The sequence below is a fragment of the Penicillium oxalicum genome, chromosome II (assembly GCF_001723175.1).
Source record: "Penicillium oxalicum strain HP7-1 chromosome II, whole genome shotgun sequence".
In the NCBI taxonomy this organism is placed as follows: domain Eukaryota; kingdom Fungi; phylum Ascomycota; class Eurotiomycetes; order Eurotiales; family Aspergillaceae; genus Penicillium; species Penicillium oxalicum.
This window is the reverse complement of record NC_064651.1, coordinates 4,282,498-4,301,605: the sequence shown is the minus strand read 5'-3', so window position 1 is coordinate 4,301,605 and position 19,108 is coordinate 4,282,498. Positions and strand designations below refer to the sequence as shown.

The 19,108-nt window shown below is 52.5% G+C and overlaps 4 protein-coding genes across 4 annotated transcripts; 2 read left to right on the top strand and 2 right to left on the bottom strand.

Annotated features, from left to right (window-relative positions):
* Nucleotides 1-4,197: 4,197 nt before the first annotated feature.
* On the top strand, nt 4,198-8,165 carry POX_b03350 (uncharacterized protein; the record flags this gene model as incomplete). The annotated part of the gene is made up of 5 exons (XM_050112247.1): nt 4,198-4,524; nt 5,103-5,527; nt 5,730-5,949; nt 6,010-6,979; nt 7,057-8,165. 5 exons carry the CDS (start codon nt 4,198-4,200, stop codon nt 8,163-8,165), a joined length of 3,051 nt encoding a protein of 1,016 aa, XP_049972593.1.
* A 1,007-nt stretch (nt 8,166-9,172) lies between these two features.
* POX_b03349 (uncharacterized protein) lies at nt 9,173-10,962 on the top strand (the record flags this gene model as incomplete). Its single annotated transcript, XM_050112246.1, has 2 exons — nt 9,173-9,259; nt 9,367-10,962. The coding sequence occupies 2 exons, from the start codon at nt 9,173-9,175 to the stop codon at nt 10,960-10,962; spliced, it is 1,683 nt and encodes a 560-aa protein (XP_049972592.1).
* A 416-nt stretch (nt 10,963-11,378) lies between these two features.
* Nucleotides 11,379-13,501, bottom strand: POX_b03348 (uncharacterized protein; the record flags this gene model as incomplete). Its single annotated transcript, XM_050112245.1, has 9 exons — nt 11,379-11,578; nt 11,679-11,844; nt 11,912-12,306; nt 12,380-12,477; nt 12,549-12,718; nt 12,774-12,804; nt 12,890-13,155; nt 13,232-13,335; nt 13,471-13,501. 9 exons carry the CDS (start codon nt 13,499-13,501, stop codon nt 11,379-11,381), a joined length of 1,461 nt encoding a protein of 486 aa, XP_049972591.1.
* Nucleotides 13,502-14,514: 1,013 nt separating this feature from the next.
* POX_b03347 (uncharacterized protein) lies at nt 14,515-18,865 on the bottom strand (the record flags this gene model as incomplete). Its single annotated transcript, XM_050112244.1, has 7 exons — nt 14,515-14,544; nt 14,614-17,945; nt 18,023-18,208; nt 18,299-18,422; nt 18,489-18,646; nt 18,697-18,786; nt 18,853-18,865. 7 exons carry the CDS (start codon nt 18,863-18,865, stop codon nt 14,515-14,517), a joined length of 3,933 nt encoding a protein of 1,310 aa, XP_049972590.1.
* Between the last annotated feature and the right edge of the window lie 243 nt (nt 18,866-19,108).

Sequence of the window (19,108 nt, the reverse complement as noted above, 5' to 3'; positions counted from 1 at the left end):
CAGTGCCCTGCCTAGCTATCTACCCGGACATGATATGATGGTATAGATTACAATCTTTTTCTTTTCACCACAAAAAATGCTTAACCCTTGATACACCTGGTCCTAGCTCAATAGATATTTGTCTTTCCCATGAGCCCAAGCTTGAGCTTTGATCCCGACCTAAGGAACTTCCCTGTCTGAGACCTGTCACCTCCTGCACGCAGTCCCCAGCCACCCCGATCTACCAACTTGAATCAGAATTGAACACGCACACGGTCCCCTGCCCGCCTCGGAGTAAAGCACATGATGAGTCCTCGGAATATGCGAAACAAAGAAAGCGTTGTAGGGGGCAGGGCGGGGGTATCCTCTCCTTTCCAATGGAACCGCACTGCGTAGACGGTGCTCATTGGCTGTAGCCGCTCTTTTGTCAGAGGCTGCCATCTAGAACCACCCCAGTAATGGTGGACAACTTCGGAGGGGGTTGTCATGCACGATCTCCACATGGTGAAGATATGCCCGTCATTTGGCGGATCAGGGGCTCTAAGCGACACGCTTCGCATGGATGACTGGTCTCGCCTTCACCGCTTGTCTGGCCAAGCGCCCGTGAGTTTCTGAACTATGGAGGAGACACTGGTCTAGCAATGTTTGGAAACCCCTCACAGAAACGGGCATCTTCCAGTAGACACATTTCCATTTTTAGTAAACATTGCCCTGATGTTTCAGTAGCAGCCCCTTAGCATAGGTGTATAGCAAAACACGTGTATCCTCACGTGGACCGGACTAAACTTCAACAATCATGAGCTTGATAAGCGACCGCAAAAGCTCCGAGGGACTCATGACTGTGAGGAGGATCAAGGGATCCAAGAGTGCCCGACATGAATTTGTCTGATATTCCGTTAGGCTTTTCTCCACCGTGCGTAGCGATATGCGACCTTGATGAATGACAGATATGCAATGCAGCAACTAGTGCTAGTAACAACAATGATGATAACCTGAATTCAAGAGCGGTCGTCAACACGGCATATTCTCCTCATAAGTTTCAATCCCATCTATCCAAAGGGTACCAATCAGACTCAAGACACGCCTCGCGATCACAAAGTTCCTCTCCCTGGATAACAATTTTCAACAAACATAGCGCCATACTTTCTTATCATATGTATCTTCTTCTCCAATTTCGTCGCATGATTTATACCCCCTCCGCCAGTGCCAAACTTGGTCCGTTCAGTATTTGATAGAGGAGACCGCACTGAAGCTTAAGGCCTAGTCGTTCCGCGATTGCCCTCTTACTCTTCCCTCATAAGAACACTTCTAAACAAGATTGCTAGGTATTTCTGGGAAATGTACAACTAATGGTTTGTTAGCTGAGAGTTGAGAGAAATGTAGCAATGATGGCGACGACCGTAGTGCTTAACCTCCGAGTGACGTCTCGATAAGGCTACAATCGAGCGAATTCCGCCCCTGCCTACAGTACTCTGTGAAGTAATTTTAGATACTGACTCCTGGTAAAAGTGTACGATATGATATTCTGAGGATGTGATTTGCGTTTGGATCGATGGTTCAATTTAATATAGCACTCGAGCGAATGAACAGCCCATCGTGGATAGTCTCGAGGACGGTTCCAGTCCAGAGCTCATACAAGACTGTTGGGAGCCCGACCTTGTTCGAACGAGGACGCCCTTTGATCACGCTAGGTCAATTCGAGTAAACCCCCCCCCCCTTCCCCCTTCCCCCTCTGCCCCGTGCGGTGGCCCACTGGATGGCCACCATTGAGACTAAAGCGGGTGATCCGCTTGTCACCTCGCCAGGTTCAGTTCTCGTTCGCCAGAATGGGCTTGCAGTACACTGATCAAGTTGTCACACACCTCTCTACACTCTACCACCCACGAGCACTACTGCTAACAGTCACAGCATGACTCTGCGAGACTATTTTGATCTGTGTTCAACTAGAGAAATAGGAATACATGCAGGTGATTTTTGCCCGATGTGTAAGATATTATCTAATTCAATAATGATCTAGCCACTACTGAAGAGTGGGAAGTCTAAAACGGTCAAATCGACTGTCTTGGAGAACTCAGAGTGTGCGTTACACTTGACCCATGGCTGGTGACAGCATACTCTGGCGGAGGCCGATGATCATTACATTATTCCACTCTCGTATCTACATCTTGTGATCAACCTGCAAAGAGTCTTGAGTATCAGAGAGCGCGGACGGATCGCAGTTCTAGTTCAGTCCAGGTGGCGAAACTAGAGGTACATGATCGATAACAGTAGATATACCTGTGGGTACTTGGGAGATTCAAAGATCTCAGTGCACAGAGGGTAGCACGAGTAGGGCCTGGTACCAGTAGGTACGCTGAAATTAGCACTCCTCTCCAAAGCCCTTGGGAAATATCATTTCACATCCACACTGATGGCCCTGTCTCACTCAAGGCACAACGTGAGTAAGTAGATATGTGTAGAGCCCGGTCGGGTGAGGCTTCCATCAGCACATCGAAGATGGGTACCATGGGCGAACTCCGCCCGTCACCAGCTGCTGTTTCTAACTTTATCAACTAACAATGATGATTTCAAGGGAGGAGACCTGCTGCTCCCTCTTCTTTTCTGCTCACCCTTGACAATCTCTCTACTTCGATAACTGGTAGTTTTCTGTAAATATCCCTCAATTTTGGAGCCAGATGAGACTCCCAAAATTAGGTCATTCCTGTACAGGCATCTCACCTTCTACTATCCTGGCTCGGGCTACGAGCTACGAGGACGGGGAAGAGGGGAGGTGAGCGGCCGCTTCGTTGTACAAGCATGTCCCGGCAGAGCCACTCCAATCATGCCTCTTCGTTTGAAATCTCCGAGTCGTTTCCGACCCCGGAGATGATCTGTGCAGCTGCAGTGACCGTTCATCATCTAATCAGTGGATGGGACAGGAGAAACATCAGAGCTCTCACGACCAGGATCCATGCATGCTTCGGTCGTTGTAAGACCGCTCTATGACCGCATGCTCATTGGGGGCCGCCGTGGCGGCCGGGGCAGGCTGGCCACTAATAAAGGAAATGATTGGAAAGCACAGCAGGCTGTGTGGTTTTGGTACACCAAGTTCAAAATACGACACATTAGGATCCCTCCCTGACATTCTGGAAGGATCGACCTTAAAGGAAAGGGCCGCCAGTCGCAATTCGGGGGTAGATTGACATCAATCGTGTCGGGTCCTCGAGATCCGATTCTCGAGCACTGGCGAGCCGCTCTCATGATCGATTGGATTGATCGCCAGAACTGGCTACGCCCCCGACCAAAGGAAAAAAAAGAAAAAAAAATCCAAACCAGCAGAGGCATGAAAGAATCACAGTAGCCCAGTGAGCAGTAAAAGGAAGATTTGTGTACGGCAATTGCCGAATAGGGTTGATCTGTTCTGTCTCCCCGCTTCCCGCCATTATTCATCCAGTCCATCGCCAACTCGGCACTAGTTACAGTGAGTCTTTTGGGTCCAATCTAATCTCTCCCCCCCCCCCCTTTCTCTTTCAAACCCTAACTTTGTGAGCTTCTGTCTTGTACAACACGTCTTGTTCGGATCTTTTTGTAGGTGTGGATGCCGTGGTGACCTTCACTGTGAACACTCCTGTGAAAATTACCCGGAGTTTGTTGGTCGCCACTCGCCAAAGAAGAGAGCGAGGTAGGTTCAAGCTCCAATCCCACGCAGCGAGTCTCCTGCGGCTGATCTCCGCACTCCGCCAGGAACACACCGCGGCCGACTTTTGCAGCCCAACGATTCCGCCGCCTCCTTCTTTTGCCCCCCCTTCGATGAACCCCTCGTCTGCAAATCTGTGTGATTCTTGTTCGTGTGCTTGATCTCTTGGTGTTGATTGCTGCCCCTCGAGGCGTTCATCGTGTAAGATCCTCTTGCAAGTCGGCCTTTCCCCCTCTCCAGTCGATCATTCAGACCCCTCAACCCCTCTCGGATCCCCTTGCTTGAGCAGAAACCTTTCCTCCACACATGCACACACCGCCAGCCTGCGAGCCCGCACCATTTATCACATAGCATAACGAGCCCTAGCCCTTGCCCTGTCATTCCTGCCCGCTGGCAGACAGGCGCTGTCGAAAGAGCTCGTTCGACTACGTGTATGTGGGAGCGGACTTCCTGATCTAGTCCAGCAGACCGATCATCCTGCTCGGCGGAGGCCTCGAAAGGACCAACACCACACCACCTTGGTAGAAACAACGCGAATAAACATGCTGACTGATGCCGTTTCCCCGTCACAGTTGGACGTTTCCACAGCGTTGCCCACCATGGCCTTCAAAAATGGGCTGAGTGAACGCCTCGATGAGCTTCGGTTCCCATCTCCTCGCTCCCCTCCCTCGGATTCGGTCTTTCCAGGATATACATCGCTTTCCCCGGGTCACTCCAATTTTGGCTCGGGCTTCTCACGACCATCGGCCGATGTGAGAGGCAACTTGCAGCGACGATTCACAACTGACTCGAGCAAGCTGTCATCGTCATGGAATTACCTCAACCCCGGTCCCACACAAGTGCCAGACCACTCTGATCTGCTCTCTTCAGTGAGTTGAAGCCCTTGGCCCTGTTTCGTGCTCTCTCTTGCCCTTCGATCCCATACCTCGCATTGCACTGGTCAGGGGGTCAAGCCCTAAAACCACATCCTTGAGCCCAACGGCGCCTCTTGCAACGTCAGTTTATCCAGTCACCTGTTCCACGCGAGTGATCTGAGGACATATGTCTGATATGACGCCTCACACACCTGTCTTCTATCAATGGTATCAGAGCGCCCTCATGTGTCGTCGGCTCTGGACTTGCTCCATGAATATTCAGGCGCAACATTTTTTTTCACCATCCTGTTCATCACATCTCCCGGGAGGATCTGCTATGTCGCAGAGATTGAATGTCAATATAGCGGCATCAATGACTGCGAGTAGACAGAGAACCGTTCATTTGTGATCCAGTGATTTCTGTCTTGTCCAGTCCAGTGACACCTGGCACCCTTTGAGCTCTCACTTGGACATTGCGGCTCCTTGATATTTCCTGGCACCCTAGTTCCCTTTTTGTCATTTTGCACCTCTTCTTTTCGTGATCATGGGCCAAGTCACTGCATGTGGTGAATCACTGTTCTGACTCTCAGTAGTTTGAGAAGAAACGCCAGCACATTGAATACATGAGGCAGCAAAAACGTCGGTTTGAAGAGGACATGAAGCTCCTTGACATGCAGCACGAGAAGGAGAAGATTGAGATGGATCAACTTGCTCGGGATCTCGCCAAAGCCGGTCTCTCCGGACCAGTCAGTGAACCAACGACCCCTCCAGAGTATTCTGAGCCTGTCGCTCCTTCCGTGACTCGCCCGGGACGGTTTGCTTCATCCAGCGTCACTTCCTCTCCGGGATTCTTCTCAGCGTTTGCTCCTTCCTCGCAAATCACCTCACCTCAGGGTCCTTCCCAATCCAATCATCAGGCTATTGATCGGTTCGCTGGCCACTCAATGCCTAGCTCTCGCCGAAACTCAGAGAAGGAAGAGGCTGTTCTGGAAAGTGGTCCCTTCCGTCCAGGGCCTTCGTAAGTCACCTGCCACCAGCTTGTTTATCGCCTCGCCCTTTGATGGGTGAAACCACCACTCTCTTCTCTTGCACCCTCTCCTCAAACTTCCCCTGAATCTTCTCCTCATCACCCACCACTCTTCAGCTCTTCTCACTCTAACATTCATATCTGCCTTTTCCAGTCTTCATCGATATTCGCTCCCGAGCAATAATTTTAGCAGTTCATATCGACAGACTTCCTCCATGTCTGGATACAAGGCCAGCTCTGGTGTCGATTCGTTTGCCGCCACGAAGCACTTGTTCCCCAGCGAAGATCATCATTTGCAACTTTTGAAAGACGAAGAACGTCTCTCCACACCTGATATTAAGGGTTACATCAAGATGACCGAGCCGACCGATGATCACTTCCCCATGCTCACTCGACAAAACGGTTCCACTATCGTGAGTCAAATCCTCAAGCCCTCATGATTTCCACAAAACCTAACGTTCTCGACCGCATAGCTGTCTACGCCCTCGGAGACTCGAGAGTTCGTGATGGCCCGCACCAACGCCCCTTCTGAGTCCTATGCCCATCACAGCCGCAACCGCTCGAGCCACCAGAGCATGCCCAGTATGCCGCAGGACTTCCTCGGTATCATGCGCTTTGACCCTGTGAATAGCCCTCCACACGGCCATGGCGACCGCAGCAGTGCAGCCCATGCGCGCCACATCTCGCTGGAAGGGGGTGGTACAACTTATTCCAATGACCGCCTTTCGCAAGCTCTTGCCTCGGTTTCCACCACTCGGCCCAACGGGCTGCAGCCCTCTTACTCCACCAATGACCTGCCGACGGTCAAGGCCGGAGGCTTCGATGCAGCGGTCACTCCACCAAAGACCAATGCCGAACATCTGCACAGCCACAATGCTAGCATGGGCCGCATTCCCACCGGGGCATCCGGCTCTCGTGTTCTGAAGGCGTCTCCCGAGCCCGAGGCCAGCAGTGGTCGCATGTCCCCTTCCACCGTGTTGCAGGCGAGCGCTCCCCCCTTCGGACCTCAGCTGACAGCTGCCACTCCCAACAACGCTATGACTCATGCCATGGTTCCGGCTGGGGTTCCTCCCTTCGCACCTCTGTACGGCTATGCGCCGTACGTGGGCCAACCTGTCCAGGCGAACGCTCAACTCGCTGGGTTCGGCCAGGCCAATGGCTATGGTGCTTACCCTGCTCCGGCGTACCAACCCGCTCCATATCGATACAATGACACTGGGGCTCGCGGGGTGTCTGCTCCCCGCCGCCAGCTTGATGGGGATGCAGGCCAGGCGACTCGATACGCCAACTTCCCGCTTGAGCACTACAAGGGCGAGCTCTACAATCTTTGCAAAGATCAACATGGCTGTCGTTATCTGCAACGAAAGCTGGAAGAACGGAACCCTGAGCATGTGCAGCTGATCTTCAGCGAGACCTACATGCATGTCATTGAGCTCATGACCGGTACGTTTGATGACCTGCCCTGTTGGATGGCTGGATGCCTCTGATTTGCTAACTTGCCATACCATCGTGTCGTTCAGATCCCTTCGGTAATTACTTGTGCCAGAAATTGCTCGAGTACTCGAACGACGATCAGCGCACCGCCCTCATCAATAACGCTGCCCCCCAGCTTGTCAAAATTGCGCTGAATCAGCATGGTACTCGAGCCCTGCAGAAGATGATCGAGTTCATTTCTACGCCGCAGCAGACTCAGACAGTCATCGACGCTTTGAAATATCACGTCGTCGAGCTGGTCAAGGATCTGAACGGTAACCATGTCATTCAAAAGTGCCTGAACCGTCTGAATGCCGAGGAAGCCGAGTTTATTTACGAAGCCGTTGGCGCTCACTGCATCATCGTCGGCACTCACCGGCACGGATGCTGCGTTCTTCAGCGGTGCATTGACCATGCTTCTGGGGCTCAGAAGGCTCGACTAATTGCTCAGATCACTGCACACTCTTTTACCCTCGTGCAGGATCCCTTTGGCAACTACGTTGTGCAATACATTCTGGATCTTGCAGAGCCGTGCTTCACTACTCCTTTGTGCCAAGTCTTCGCCGATAACATTCCGGAATTGTCGAAGCAGAAGTTCAGCTCCAATGTGATCGAGAAGTGTCTTCGAACCGCTGATGGCTCGACTCGCCGAGCGATGATTGACGAGATTCTGTCCGGCAATGAACTGGAGACGATGCTGCGTGATTCATTTGCCAACTACGTCGTTCAGACTGCCATGGACTTTGCCGATACCGAGACTCGCCAACGCATCGTCGACGCCATTCGCCCCATTCTGCCTTCAATCCGCCAAACCCCTCATGGGCGCCGCATTGCCGGCAAAATTATGGCCGCAGAGGGGTCTGGTCGATCCAGTGCTCAGGGAAGTGGACAAATCACCCCAAATGAGGTCATTCCAGCCGCCCAGGCTTCCAAGATAACCACAAAGAATTTTTCTGGCTATTCCCCAGCCAACACTGCGGGCGTGATGCAGATTGCTAATGGATCGGCCACGACCAATGACCACGGATTCTCGTCCGGCGCCTCGACCTCGACTCACCGTGGAAGCGCTGTCGAAAGCTCTGCAACCTTGGGAGCCCCTCTTGCTGCCATGAGCGGACACGGTGGCCACGCGCACGCCTATGCCGCTTATTATTAAAGCGAGAAGATGTGGATATTGCCTCTCACCATGTGCAACATTGCCATCTTCACCTTGTATCCATACTCGATATTGACCACGAAGCCACGAATTTTTGACGATTTAAACGGATTTTCCATTCAAGGTTGTCCTTATGCCCAGGCTCACTTGCATATGGCGCAACCTCTTCGATTTCGAAGCATTTCCGTTCCCTACCCCCATTTCTTGCCACATTCCGCCCGCACGATTGTTTATTCCTGAGCCCCGTGCATGTAGCAATGCGTCATGATCACTTTTCTTTCTCGGCAAGTTCCCACGCATTGTGCATCTTGCATCTATCTTGCGCGCCCTGCAAACCTCGCATGGTACAATCAGCGTTGAAGAGCGACCTTGTATCTTTGAGCCCCCTTTTTCACCCCTGCTTGTCGTTGTACCGCTTTTAGCCTCCTATGTACTTTTTTTCGGATACGGTCTTGCCGTTTTCTGAACACGACATGACCTCTCTACATGACCTTGGATGGATTTGGATACCTGATGGGATTCGAAGCCGTCCATTGTTTTGGTCTCAGTCGTCTCCGTGAACACCAGTCGTTTCTCTTCATTTCCACCCTGTGTTTTTTACATCTGTGTTTGCTCATCATATTTGCTTTCGATCATGACCTCTCTCCCTGTACTCTGGCTTTTGTTTTATCTGACACAGATGCAATTTCCAGTCATGATGGTTTCCTGTCTTTTATGAATAAACCACCACGTTAGTCCCATCTGCTTTGATTTTTCGCCCCTTCCTCGTAGCAATCGTCTTCAGACTGAAGGTCTCGGGTAGAACCGTGCATTTTCTGCAAACGCAATTCTTCATACTACACGCGAGCCTACCGATCACGATCTCTATGGCGCGTCGCGAAATCACGTGATTGAAGTCATGCGGTCCGCGGGCGTCTGGAACGGCCACAGGAGCTATGCGTAGAAACCTACTCTCCGCCGGTGCCACAGGATTGAGTCGCCAGGGATCCCTTTGAAACGAAGATCTGATGCAGCCGGTGGATGTTGCTCGCTCATTGAGCGCGCAATGGCCCTGTCGTGGTGTACAGGCCAAACAGCTTGCCAGCTTGCTGCATGTGAGTAAACATTTTGCGGAGATGGCTGAACCATCTCCGCATCTGAGTGCGATTGAGTGACACATCTGGATTCAGTCCAATGAAGCTGACGAACAAATTGGACATAGCCGAGCACCCCTAGTACTCCAACACTTGTTGTGCATGGCGTGTCTGCCACCTGCAAAACGACAATCATCCGAGGTGTGCTCCAGGCACTGGGAGTGCCGCACACCTTTGTCCGCAGCTCCGAGTGTATTACGGCGCGACATCTACTCACCAAGATCCTTTGGAACACGCTCGACGCGCTCAACCAAAGAGACAAATGGGAGAAGTACGGCAAAGGTCGTTGTGAGCATGTCAGCACGCTGGCTGTTTTTCTTGAGGAATGTTTCGCAGCACGGACTGAAGCGCAGACCGGGAAATTCGTCCTGGTGCTGGATGAGATCGATCGTCAGCGAGAGGCGCCACAGACGCTTCTGTCTGCGCTGGCGCGCCTAGGTGATATTGTACGCTGGTCTTGCTTCCCTCCCAATGCGATCTTGAAAAAAAGTGATCAAGTGCTTATCAGAATTGAACGATTGGCTTCTCCACAGATCCCCTCGCTTTCAGTTGTCCTCGTTCTGAGCTCTTCACCCCGGCCACTGTTCTTGCAGAACGTGGCTGTCCCTCATATATCGTTTCCGCCGTACACTCGGAAAGAGGCAATCGAGATTCTGCTGTCGTTTCCAATGCCAGTCATTGACGATCTGCCTGATGACATTTCAACACGGGTATACCCCCATTTCGTGGCCACGGTCTACGATACACTTGTCGGTCCCACTGCAGGATCGATCCCTAACTTTCGCTCCATCTGTCATCGACTATGGTCGCAGTTTGTGGCCCCCGTGGTCCGAGGCGAAGCTCCTCCGGGTGGAAATACAGAATGGGACTTTACCAGATTGTTGGTCAAAAACAGGGCTTTATTCCGGCACCAGGGCGAGGCTGCATTAGTGCATCGAATTGTCACGGAAGACACCTCGACCTCGAGTATGACTATGCAAAAGCCATTAACAGCCTCAGCGGCGCCGTCTGCTCTTCCTCATCTGCCGTATTTTTCAACGCTGATACTTACATCGGCATATCTGGCATCTCATACTCCCCAGCGCCTCGATACGATCTTTTTCTCAAAATTCTCATCAAGTTCTCTTTCTGCCCGCAACAAGCGTGCCCATCATCGTCGAAGACTCAAAGTACTGTCTCAAGCCCAGGCAGAGGACCGAGCGGCTGCAAACGACGACCCATCCACGCCACGGAAGGGCAAGCGGACCAAAACTCGAATCACCAAATCCACGCTTTCCTCGGCCTTTGCTACATCCTCGGCGACAACGTCGGCAGTAGGCGGTGGTGCCGGTATCACCGGCCCATCAACCATTCTGTCGGCGCGTCCGTTCCCCCTCGAACGCCTCGTGGCGATCTACCACGCCGTGGACCCCAACCCACCCGAGAACCCAATCAACACTCCCGCCGTGGCAGATCAAATTTACGCCGAGTTGGCGACTCTGCGCCGCTTGCGCCTTGTGGTTCCCGCCTCGGGACATGTTGGCTTTGCCAGCACTGGGCCCGGGAATACCAGTGCAGATGCCGGAGAGAAGTGGTGTGTGAATGTTTCTGGGGATTGGATCGGGGAATTGGCCAAGGGGATCGGGGTTGAAGTGGGCGAGTGGCTTGCTGGTGGTTTGGACTGATAGAGGTATTGCATTCATATATTATCGGCGTTCATGATGTGGTCATTTGGGTAAAGGACCGGATTTTCATATTGGACATTTGCGTTGGTCGATTCCGTCCAGGGCAACTTTTTTTCGTTTTTGAATGCCGAGGTACATTCTATGCGGGCAATGCTGAGCGACTACCAATGTATTCTCATAATCGAAAACATTCAAACATAGCCATTCACAGATTCAAGCGAACTATTTAAAAAAAATGCGAATCACCCATTCAATCCAAAGAGTGATGACTTCCTATTACCCAGCGGCAATGCTTTTCCAGAAACACTTTCAAAGACACACAAAATAAAATGAACAAAATCCAGTTGCGCCGAGGGTATCAAACACCGCCAGATCTGTCGTACGCCTAGGTAACATCATCCGCCAAAATGCATTCATCACCATATCCACTGGTCGACCGAGCCCTGTGAGCACACCAACAAGCTAGGTGTCTGGGGTCCGTGTAGATTCATCGGCTCCTCGGTCGTTTCAAAGCACATACTTGTGATGGGCCGCTTGTATTGAAAGTTTGAGAGCGATGATTTCACCGACTCTCCTGTTTGAAGAGAGAACAGGTGCACTTTTCTGTCATGCGATGCTAGATCGTGAATACTTCGTTAGAACAAAGAACAAAGAAGCAGAAGTTGTAATCCCCCCACGAACAGAGGCAAGGAATAGGGTAGGTACAAGGGGCTTACCGCAAGCTAAAAGCCCCAACTCGGCGCTCACGTCCATATCTGGAATCTCTTCCGGAGTGAAATCTTGGAAGGAAAGATATGGGCGGCTGGGGACATGGGAGCCGGACATGGGCTTGGGCTTGAGCTGGAGGCCTTTTGCGACAAATCGCAAGTCATACATTTCCACCTGTGAAGACGTGAGCGAAACTGTGCCTATCATTGATCGAGTTTGTGAGAAAGACCGGGTTGCCTACCGTATTGTAACCTCCAACCACGATTCGCCACGGATCGACTCTTCGGATTTTGGTGACTGACTGCGAATGCTGCAGTCGCAAAGCACTTCCACCATTGCGAATGTCGTAGAGATAAAGATTCGAGTTACGCAACCCTGACGCGATCACATCTGAAGAGAGCCATTCGACAGCTTGCACGCTATCGTGGGAAGCATTGCCGTGTCGACGGAAGCCTCGCGCATCACTACTTCTTTCCCTGGAGAAGGATTTTTGTGAGACGGTCCACATGCTGGTCAAGCCTTCAAGGGTATGCAACCCGTGGGATGTACCAATGGCGAAAAGGGCCTTTTCGCCGACTGGACATGCGGCTGAGCACCAGAGAGTCTGTGTGGTGTGTATTTTCAGTGGATGGAGAACTGCAGGTGCATACTTGTTAGCTGGGATCCCCTTTGTGACTGGTCTCAATCGAATTGGCAAATGGGGACATACATTCAGAGGGCCAACGATAGTCACCACCTTCATCGGGGTTCGGAAGTAGTCGCGGAGCTAAGAATGAGTCTCCTTCGGGTCCACTGTCCATAGTCGCTCTACTCCCGTCAGTACCGCTCCATAGACAAAAAGGGGGGTTGAACCTGGGGAAAGACCAACAGTAGGTAACCGGTATGGCTGAGGGAGATTGAAGATATCTGTTTGAATATATTCAGTCTCGGGGCTCAGCCACTGTGGTTCATCGAGTATCGGTTTACCCTGTAGCTTTCCCTCAAGAGGATCCGTTCCATGGTCTGATGATACGTCCACTTGTCTCCATCGTGATCTGGAAAGCAGATTCTGCATTGATCAGCAACAAGCACTTCAGCACGCGTGTCAGGAATGAATAGCATACGAGACAGAAGATTGGCTTCCATGAAGACCAGCTGATAAAGTTAGTTTCAACCTCAAAGACTAACACTCCATCGGTTCAAAAGAAAATAAAAAAGAACAGAGAATTCAAGGTCCCACATACTAGTAATCAACGCGCCCGAACGGGGATTCCTCAACACATGCCGGATATTGAAAGGGCCCGGCCAGGGCTCGAATGCGTGCAATTTTCTCCGTTTCAACTGACTCACATAGACACGAGCTTGTCGTTCTTGCATCATAGCTGACGATAAAGAACGGGAGCCGAGCTCCCGATCAACCGCCATGAGTGGGTGATGAAGAAAGCTCGGCTTACGAACCGTCTCGCGATTCAATCGCTGATCGATTCGAGCCCGCTTCAGTTGCTCCTGGAAACTCGCGTGTGAGACACACCATAGCTTGTCTCATGGAACCTTTATAGTCCAAATAAGTCAGTGAACTTACCTGTTGCTCATTGCGTTTGCGCTTGACGGTCTCTTTGGAGTACTGAGCACCTTGTGGCGCGACATGGTTGGCCTGAATCTTGAAGTACTTCTTCTTTTCTGGATCTGCAAGAAAGAGAGATGTGTGAGATTCTGGTGACACGATCTTTTTTATACCTAAAAAATCGCGATCCGCCGGCGATCAAGTGGATGAAGTGAGGCGAGAGCACTCCCGGCATCGCTCGCGACGGACGAACCTACCATAATAGAAGCCGGGGATTTCGACGTTCATCTTGGACTTTAACAGGCAAGAAGCGCCACCAAAATGATAAACAACGGGAATGGAGACGAGCCCAGTTGCAATCGGATTCGCCTTCCGAAAATGGTGAGGCTCTGAATAAGACGAAAAAGCGGATCCTCAGGCACTAGGTATCGAGCGACATACAACTTCACAGGGCCCGACAAGCAGACAGTGGGAGAAGTGCGCACAGATCTGAGAGCTAATGAGGATCCGTGTTCAATGGTTGCAATATGAAATTCATCAGAACCCAAGCTTGTCAGAGACTATGCTGGAATTTTATCGCTTGTACTTTGCAGTCGACTTTCCGATGGCGCTCAGGTGATGGTGACGTTCGTTCGGATTAGGTAATCATGGCTTGGATCGGTTCTGTGACCTTGGACACCTAAGGCAGGTGTGCTTCAATAGCAAACTACTACTTTAGGTAGCTGGGCCATATTTGTCTGTCTCGGGTACCGAGAACTTAGGCAACCATGTCTAAATAATATATGCGACTCCCTGGACGATAAAAATGAGCCTTCAAGAGAGGAAGTAGACATATCGATTGATACAAAGCTTGAGTCGGTTTTAATCTTTGCTCCCCCCCCCCCCCCCCCCCCCGCGTGTATTCACGGAGACAGCTATGGGGTCTATATTTCTGTCTCAATACGTGCATGGAAGCTGGAGGTCATTTGAAGGCTGCCTTCTACGTGGCGTAATTAGGCATGTGATTGAATTCCCAGTCAATTTTGGGTCTCTAACCTACTAAGATCAAATGGGAACGATCTGAGCAACGAGGAGGCGCGTACACATTGAGCGGATTTACACAGCGCTGAATATACTAGACAAAGGAGCAAGTCCACGAGACTAAGGACGGGCTGGTAGAAGATACGAGTCCGATAATCGGTCGTAAAATGCACTGGAAGAGTACATCGCCAAGAGGAAAGGACATCAAGTCAAAAAAGAACAACTAAACTGAAATGATATGTGCATGGTCGAAGAGCGTACAGAGGAGTAGATACTGGTTATTAAGCCTTGGAGGTCAAGTAGTCGACAGCCTGGGTATCGTTAGCGAGACCATTCGCAAAAGTCCAGCCGTAGCATAAAACAAATTCAGAAATTCTTACCTTGTCAATGTTGTAATCAAACTTCTCAAGAGCTGCGAGTGAATCGTCACGAGGGAAACCCATGCCTGTCAATCGCTGCAAAAGAAGATCGTCTTCCCCATTATCGGTGCCAAGGGCCCAGCCAGGTGATTTGACATTCGTACCACTAGTAGCTTCTTCAGGCGCAGCCTTGGCACCTTCTAGGGGAGCAAAGAGGGCATCCCAGTCATGGCCAGTCTCCTTGGTTTCACCTCCATTGGTGGTAGCGGTAGTGGTCGCATGAGCGGGGGTAGTCGAAGCATGATCGTCAAACGAGAAGAAGTTTGCAGATCCAGCGTTGTTGGCATCGACGCCAGAAGAGGCACCACGAGGGGCCTGCGATGGCGAGTCAAACGAGAAATCAAAGTCATGGGCTCCCTTGTTATTAGAGATCTCGTCAGACTCGTCGTCCTCGTCGTCGTCGACTTCCTTCGCCGGTGCGAGATCGAGGCCAGCAAAAGCAGCTTCAAAATCAGGCCCGCCAGTTTTTGCCCCTCCGGACAATGTAGGTCCAGAGGATTCAGGGCCGGGTTTGTGCTGAGACTCGCTCGTGACTACCGGAGCCCCCGTCCCAGATTCAACAGAGTGAGGTGCATCTGCGGCAGCGGTGGGATCGGTACGTTCGGGCAGTAATCCGCTATATTCAGCAGGTAAGCTGGTCTTCTCTCCAGCTGTGCTAGCTTCGTACTGAGGCGGACTCGACTGAGCATCAGCGGCCGGCGGAGGAGCGGACATTGGGGTCGGAACGGGGGCAATGCGAGCAGCATCGATTGAATCAGCTGGTTTTTCTGCATGCGGACTGGAAGGAGAAGCCGGGCTGAAGTTATCGTCGAAACCAAAGCGACCTTCGTCGTCAGAGCTTTCGTCGTCATCTTCGCCGTGATCCAGCTCTTGGATGGGAGGGAATTCGGATGATGAGGCGGCCACCGCGGATGGGCCGTTGGGCTTCTCACCCGACTTGTGGGCCATGGAAGCGAAAGCCTCCTCAAAGTCATTCTCTTTCTGGGATTCAGATCTCTTGTGGGCCTTGCTTCCAAAAAGCTCGTCAAAGGACAGATCCTTTGCGGACTCTTGATTACCAGTGACGTTGGGCGAAATTGCTGAGGGGGGTTGCTCTGCACCGGCAGCGACCGCCGGTGCATCGAAGGGTGAACGAGCAGAAGTGTCGTCTATAGCGGAAGGTGGAGCTCTGCTATAGTCACTAGACCCGGTGACTGATGGTGAACCGGCCCGATCGCTGGCGTCTTGTGAAGGTGTCGCGATGCCTGAGGTATCAGGGCCGCCAAAGCGACTGGCGGGCGGTGATACGACGGTAGACGAAGTTACAGACTGATGGTCTGCGAGGGGAGGAAAGCCTGGAGTAAGCTGGTCGGGTTGGCCAAAGGACGGAGTTTCAAAAGCTGCACCGGGGAAAGCGCCTGGCACGGAGACCGCGGGCGCGGGAGAAGCAGACGGGGTTGGAACATTCGAAGTCACCGGCGACTTTGCGGCAAGCGGCGACTCTGCACGGAATGATGTTGGAGGGGGTCCTGCGGTAGAGGGAGACGCAAATGACTGGCCAAAGAGGTTGTCAAAGGCCTTTTGTTGCTCTGTTGTTGCCTCCGGAGAGACCGCACGCTCGCTCGAAGTAGATGTGGTGGGTCGGCGGAAGAATGGATTGGTATTCTGGCTGGCTGTAGACAGCGCTGGACTGGTGATGTCCACCGGGGCGCTAACAGGCGTGGCAGACTCGGTCGAGTGGGACGTCTCCTTGGCCAGGGAATCAATTTCGCCTTGTATCTTCTCACGCTCGCCCTCGACGGTGGCCAGCTGCTTCTTATTAATAGCGACGAGACCCTTTTGCTGACGGGCGTCTGAGCGGGCCTTTTCCAAGGCTGGTTTCAGTTGAGCGACCTCGGCGTTGGCTTGACGGATCTTCTCCTTCAAACTAGCGTTCTCCTGCTGGTCGGAAGCAAGTGCGCCAGAAACCTGACTGTATTGGGTCTGTAGATCTTGGCGGCTTCCTTCGATCAAGGCATACTCTTGCTGCAACTTTGCAGTCTCAGCTCTAGAGACTCGGAGGCGCTCCTCAAGGGCCTTGAAATTGGCAACTTCCTGTTCGTACATGGCACGCGCCTGGGCTAAACGCGATTCAAAATCGCGCTTCTGTTGAGAGGTCTGCGAGAGACTCTGCTCGGCTGATGTGCGCTTTTCCTGCACGTTGTGCATCTCCTTAGCCAATGAGCCAATTTGGTTGGAAAGATTAGCAAGATCACTAGTTTCCTGAGTCAGCTTCCTGGACTCCTCAGGGTCGTTATCCCCGAGCAAGTCGTCGGACGGAGGAGGCGGCGAGCGGATGGGAGCTGGCGTTCCTGTGGAGGCTCCGGTCATCTGAGGTTGCAGAGTCTGGCCAAAGCTCGATGTTGGAATGAAAGGCTTGAACTGAGTGGCTGAAACATTGGGCGAGGCTCTGGAGGCCGGGGATCCCGGCGTCTGGAAGGCAGCGTTCGAGCCACCTGTGCTCTGGGGAAACTGAGTCTGGGCTACTGGTGGTGGCGGGGAATCAAGACCGAACAAGTCATCCGCAGCAGATCGCGGAACAGGCACGGGCGCAGGTGCGGGCGCAGGTGGAAGAGCTTGCGCCTGAGCCATGGCGGGCGCAGGAGCTTGGCGACGCATTTTGGGAGGAATGAGCGCGGGAGGCAACACTTGTGGAAGGGGCTCCTTTCCGCTTCGCTGCAATCTTACCAGATACATGGCCACAGCAAACTCGTCGCGATTGAGTTGGCCGTCGGCATCGATATCAGCAAGGTCCCAAATCTGGGCAAGGACCTCCTCAGGAAGCTGGGCCTTCATGAAGAAAGCGACGGCCTGGTCCCCAGTGATCGATCCAAGCTTGGCAGTATCAACTGTTTCGAAGATGGTGTCAAAATGTGCCTTTTCTTGAGGAGTGATCAGCCAGTCCCCCGTAAGCTGGGCCGACATTGGACCGCCGAATGCTGGCCGGCCAGTATGGTTGGGGCTCAAAGGCGTGCTGGCGCGCTGGGGCCCGCTGAACTGCTTCGGAATACTAGGAACAGGGGGAGCATTCGCACGAGCGCTGAAGGAGTTTCGCCCAGTCCCACGACGAGCGGCGGCCTCGTACAGGCCGGGTGGCAAGGTCTGAGGAATCACGCGCAGAGTTCCCGCTTTGTAGGATGTGAGGAGGTGCATGGCAATGATGAAGTCGGTAGCGTCGAGCGCGCCACGTTGTTTCGTGTCCGCGAGATTCCATATCCGACCGAGAACTTCGTTGGGTAGACGTGCCCGCTCAAATATTTGTTTCGCGATGTCACCTAGTACAATTCCGTTAGCCTGTGAACAGACCTTTCGCGTGCGCCTTGAGCTTTGGCTCTGAGTAGACATTTCATACCAGAAATCATGCCATTGGAAGTATCTGACTTCTCAAATAGGGCAAGGAACTTGTGGGCATCTTCGGGCTGCAGTGGTGGCACACGAACAGGAGGACCAGCGCCAGGCGGGGGACTCGCAGTTCCGGACTCAGGCGGCACTGGGGTGTTGTCGACGACAATGCCGTCGAATCGAGGAATGGGTCCAGCTAACAAGGGACGAATAGTTAGCGAAAGATCGTGAGAGCAGATATGCAACGATACCCATTGCGCGTCGCATTCGTGGATGAAGTACGTACGCTGCAAAGCCAGTTCATCGGAGGGTACGCGACCAGCTTGCGCATGCCCGATTAATCGAAGAACGATTCCGAAGCCAGAAGGGGTCAGGAGACCCCTGTTCTCTTTGTCTGCAAGCTGCCATATCTAGGAGACAAATCGCGCCCGTCAGTCAATTGAGCCCTAGATGCTGGAAGCCAGTGCGACACGTACCTCACCAAGGACACTCGATGGGAGATGTGTTTTCTCAAAGAAGGGGACGGCGATCTCTCCAGTAATGACGCCCAGGTTGGTCGTATCCGCGGCCTGAAAGAGCTGGTAGAATACGCGCTTCTCTTCCGGCGTCAAATTCAGGTTCGGATGCCGTTGTGCTGTGCCATATATGTTTGTCAGATTCCAAACTCCCTTTTGCAGGACGGACCTCGCTCATCATCCGCCTTGGACACATGGACATGCGGAAGGGGGTAAGACGCAGGTGGATGGATAGCGGAGCTTCCGGCCACACTCCTCACTTGTCTTGGAAGTACAAGAGAGCCATGGATGCTTGTCGAGGCTTCTGAATAATGGGTTCACTTACGAGTATCGGCCATGGTTGTGCGTTGAGGAGGAGCAATTGCTCTCTGAGGTGTGGGCGATATGCAAGCTCTCCGGAGGATTTGGGGGGTAGATGGCTGGGTACGGGGAAGCTGTCAATTGAGCGCAAAGCCACAGGCACGAATAGGAGACCAGGCGCAGCTCTTGACAAAGCCGGTCAAACGGTCAAGTCGGAGGATGCGACTATCAATGATTCTGACAGGCTACCGCAAGGGCAGATCGAACTTTCAATGGGAGGG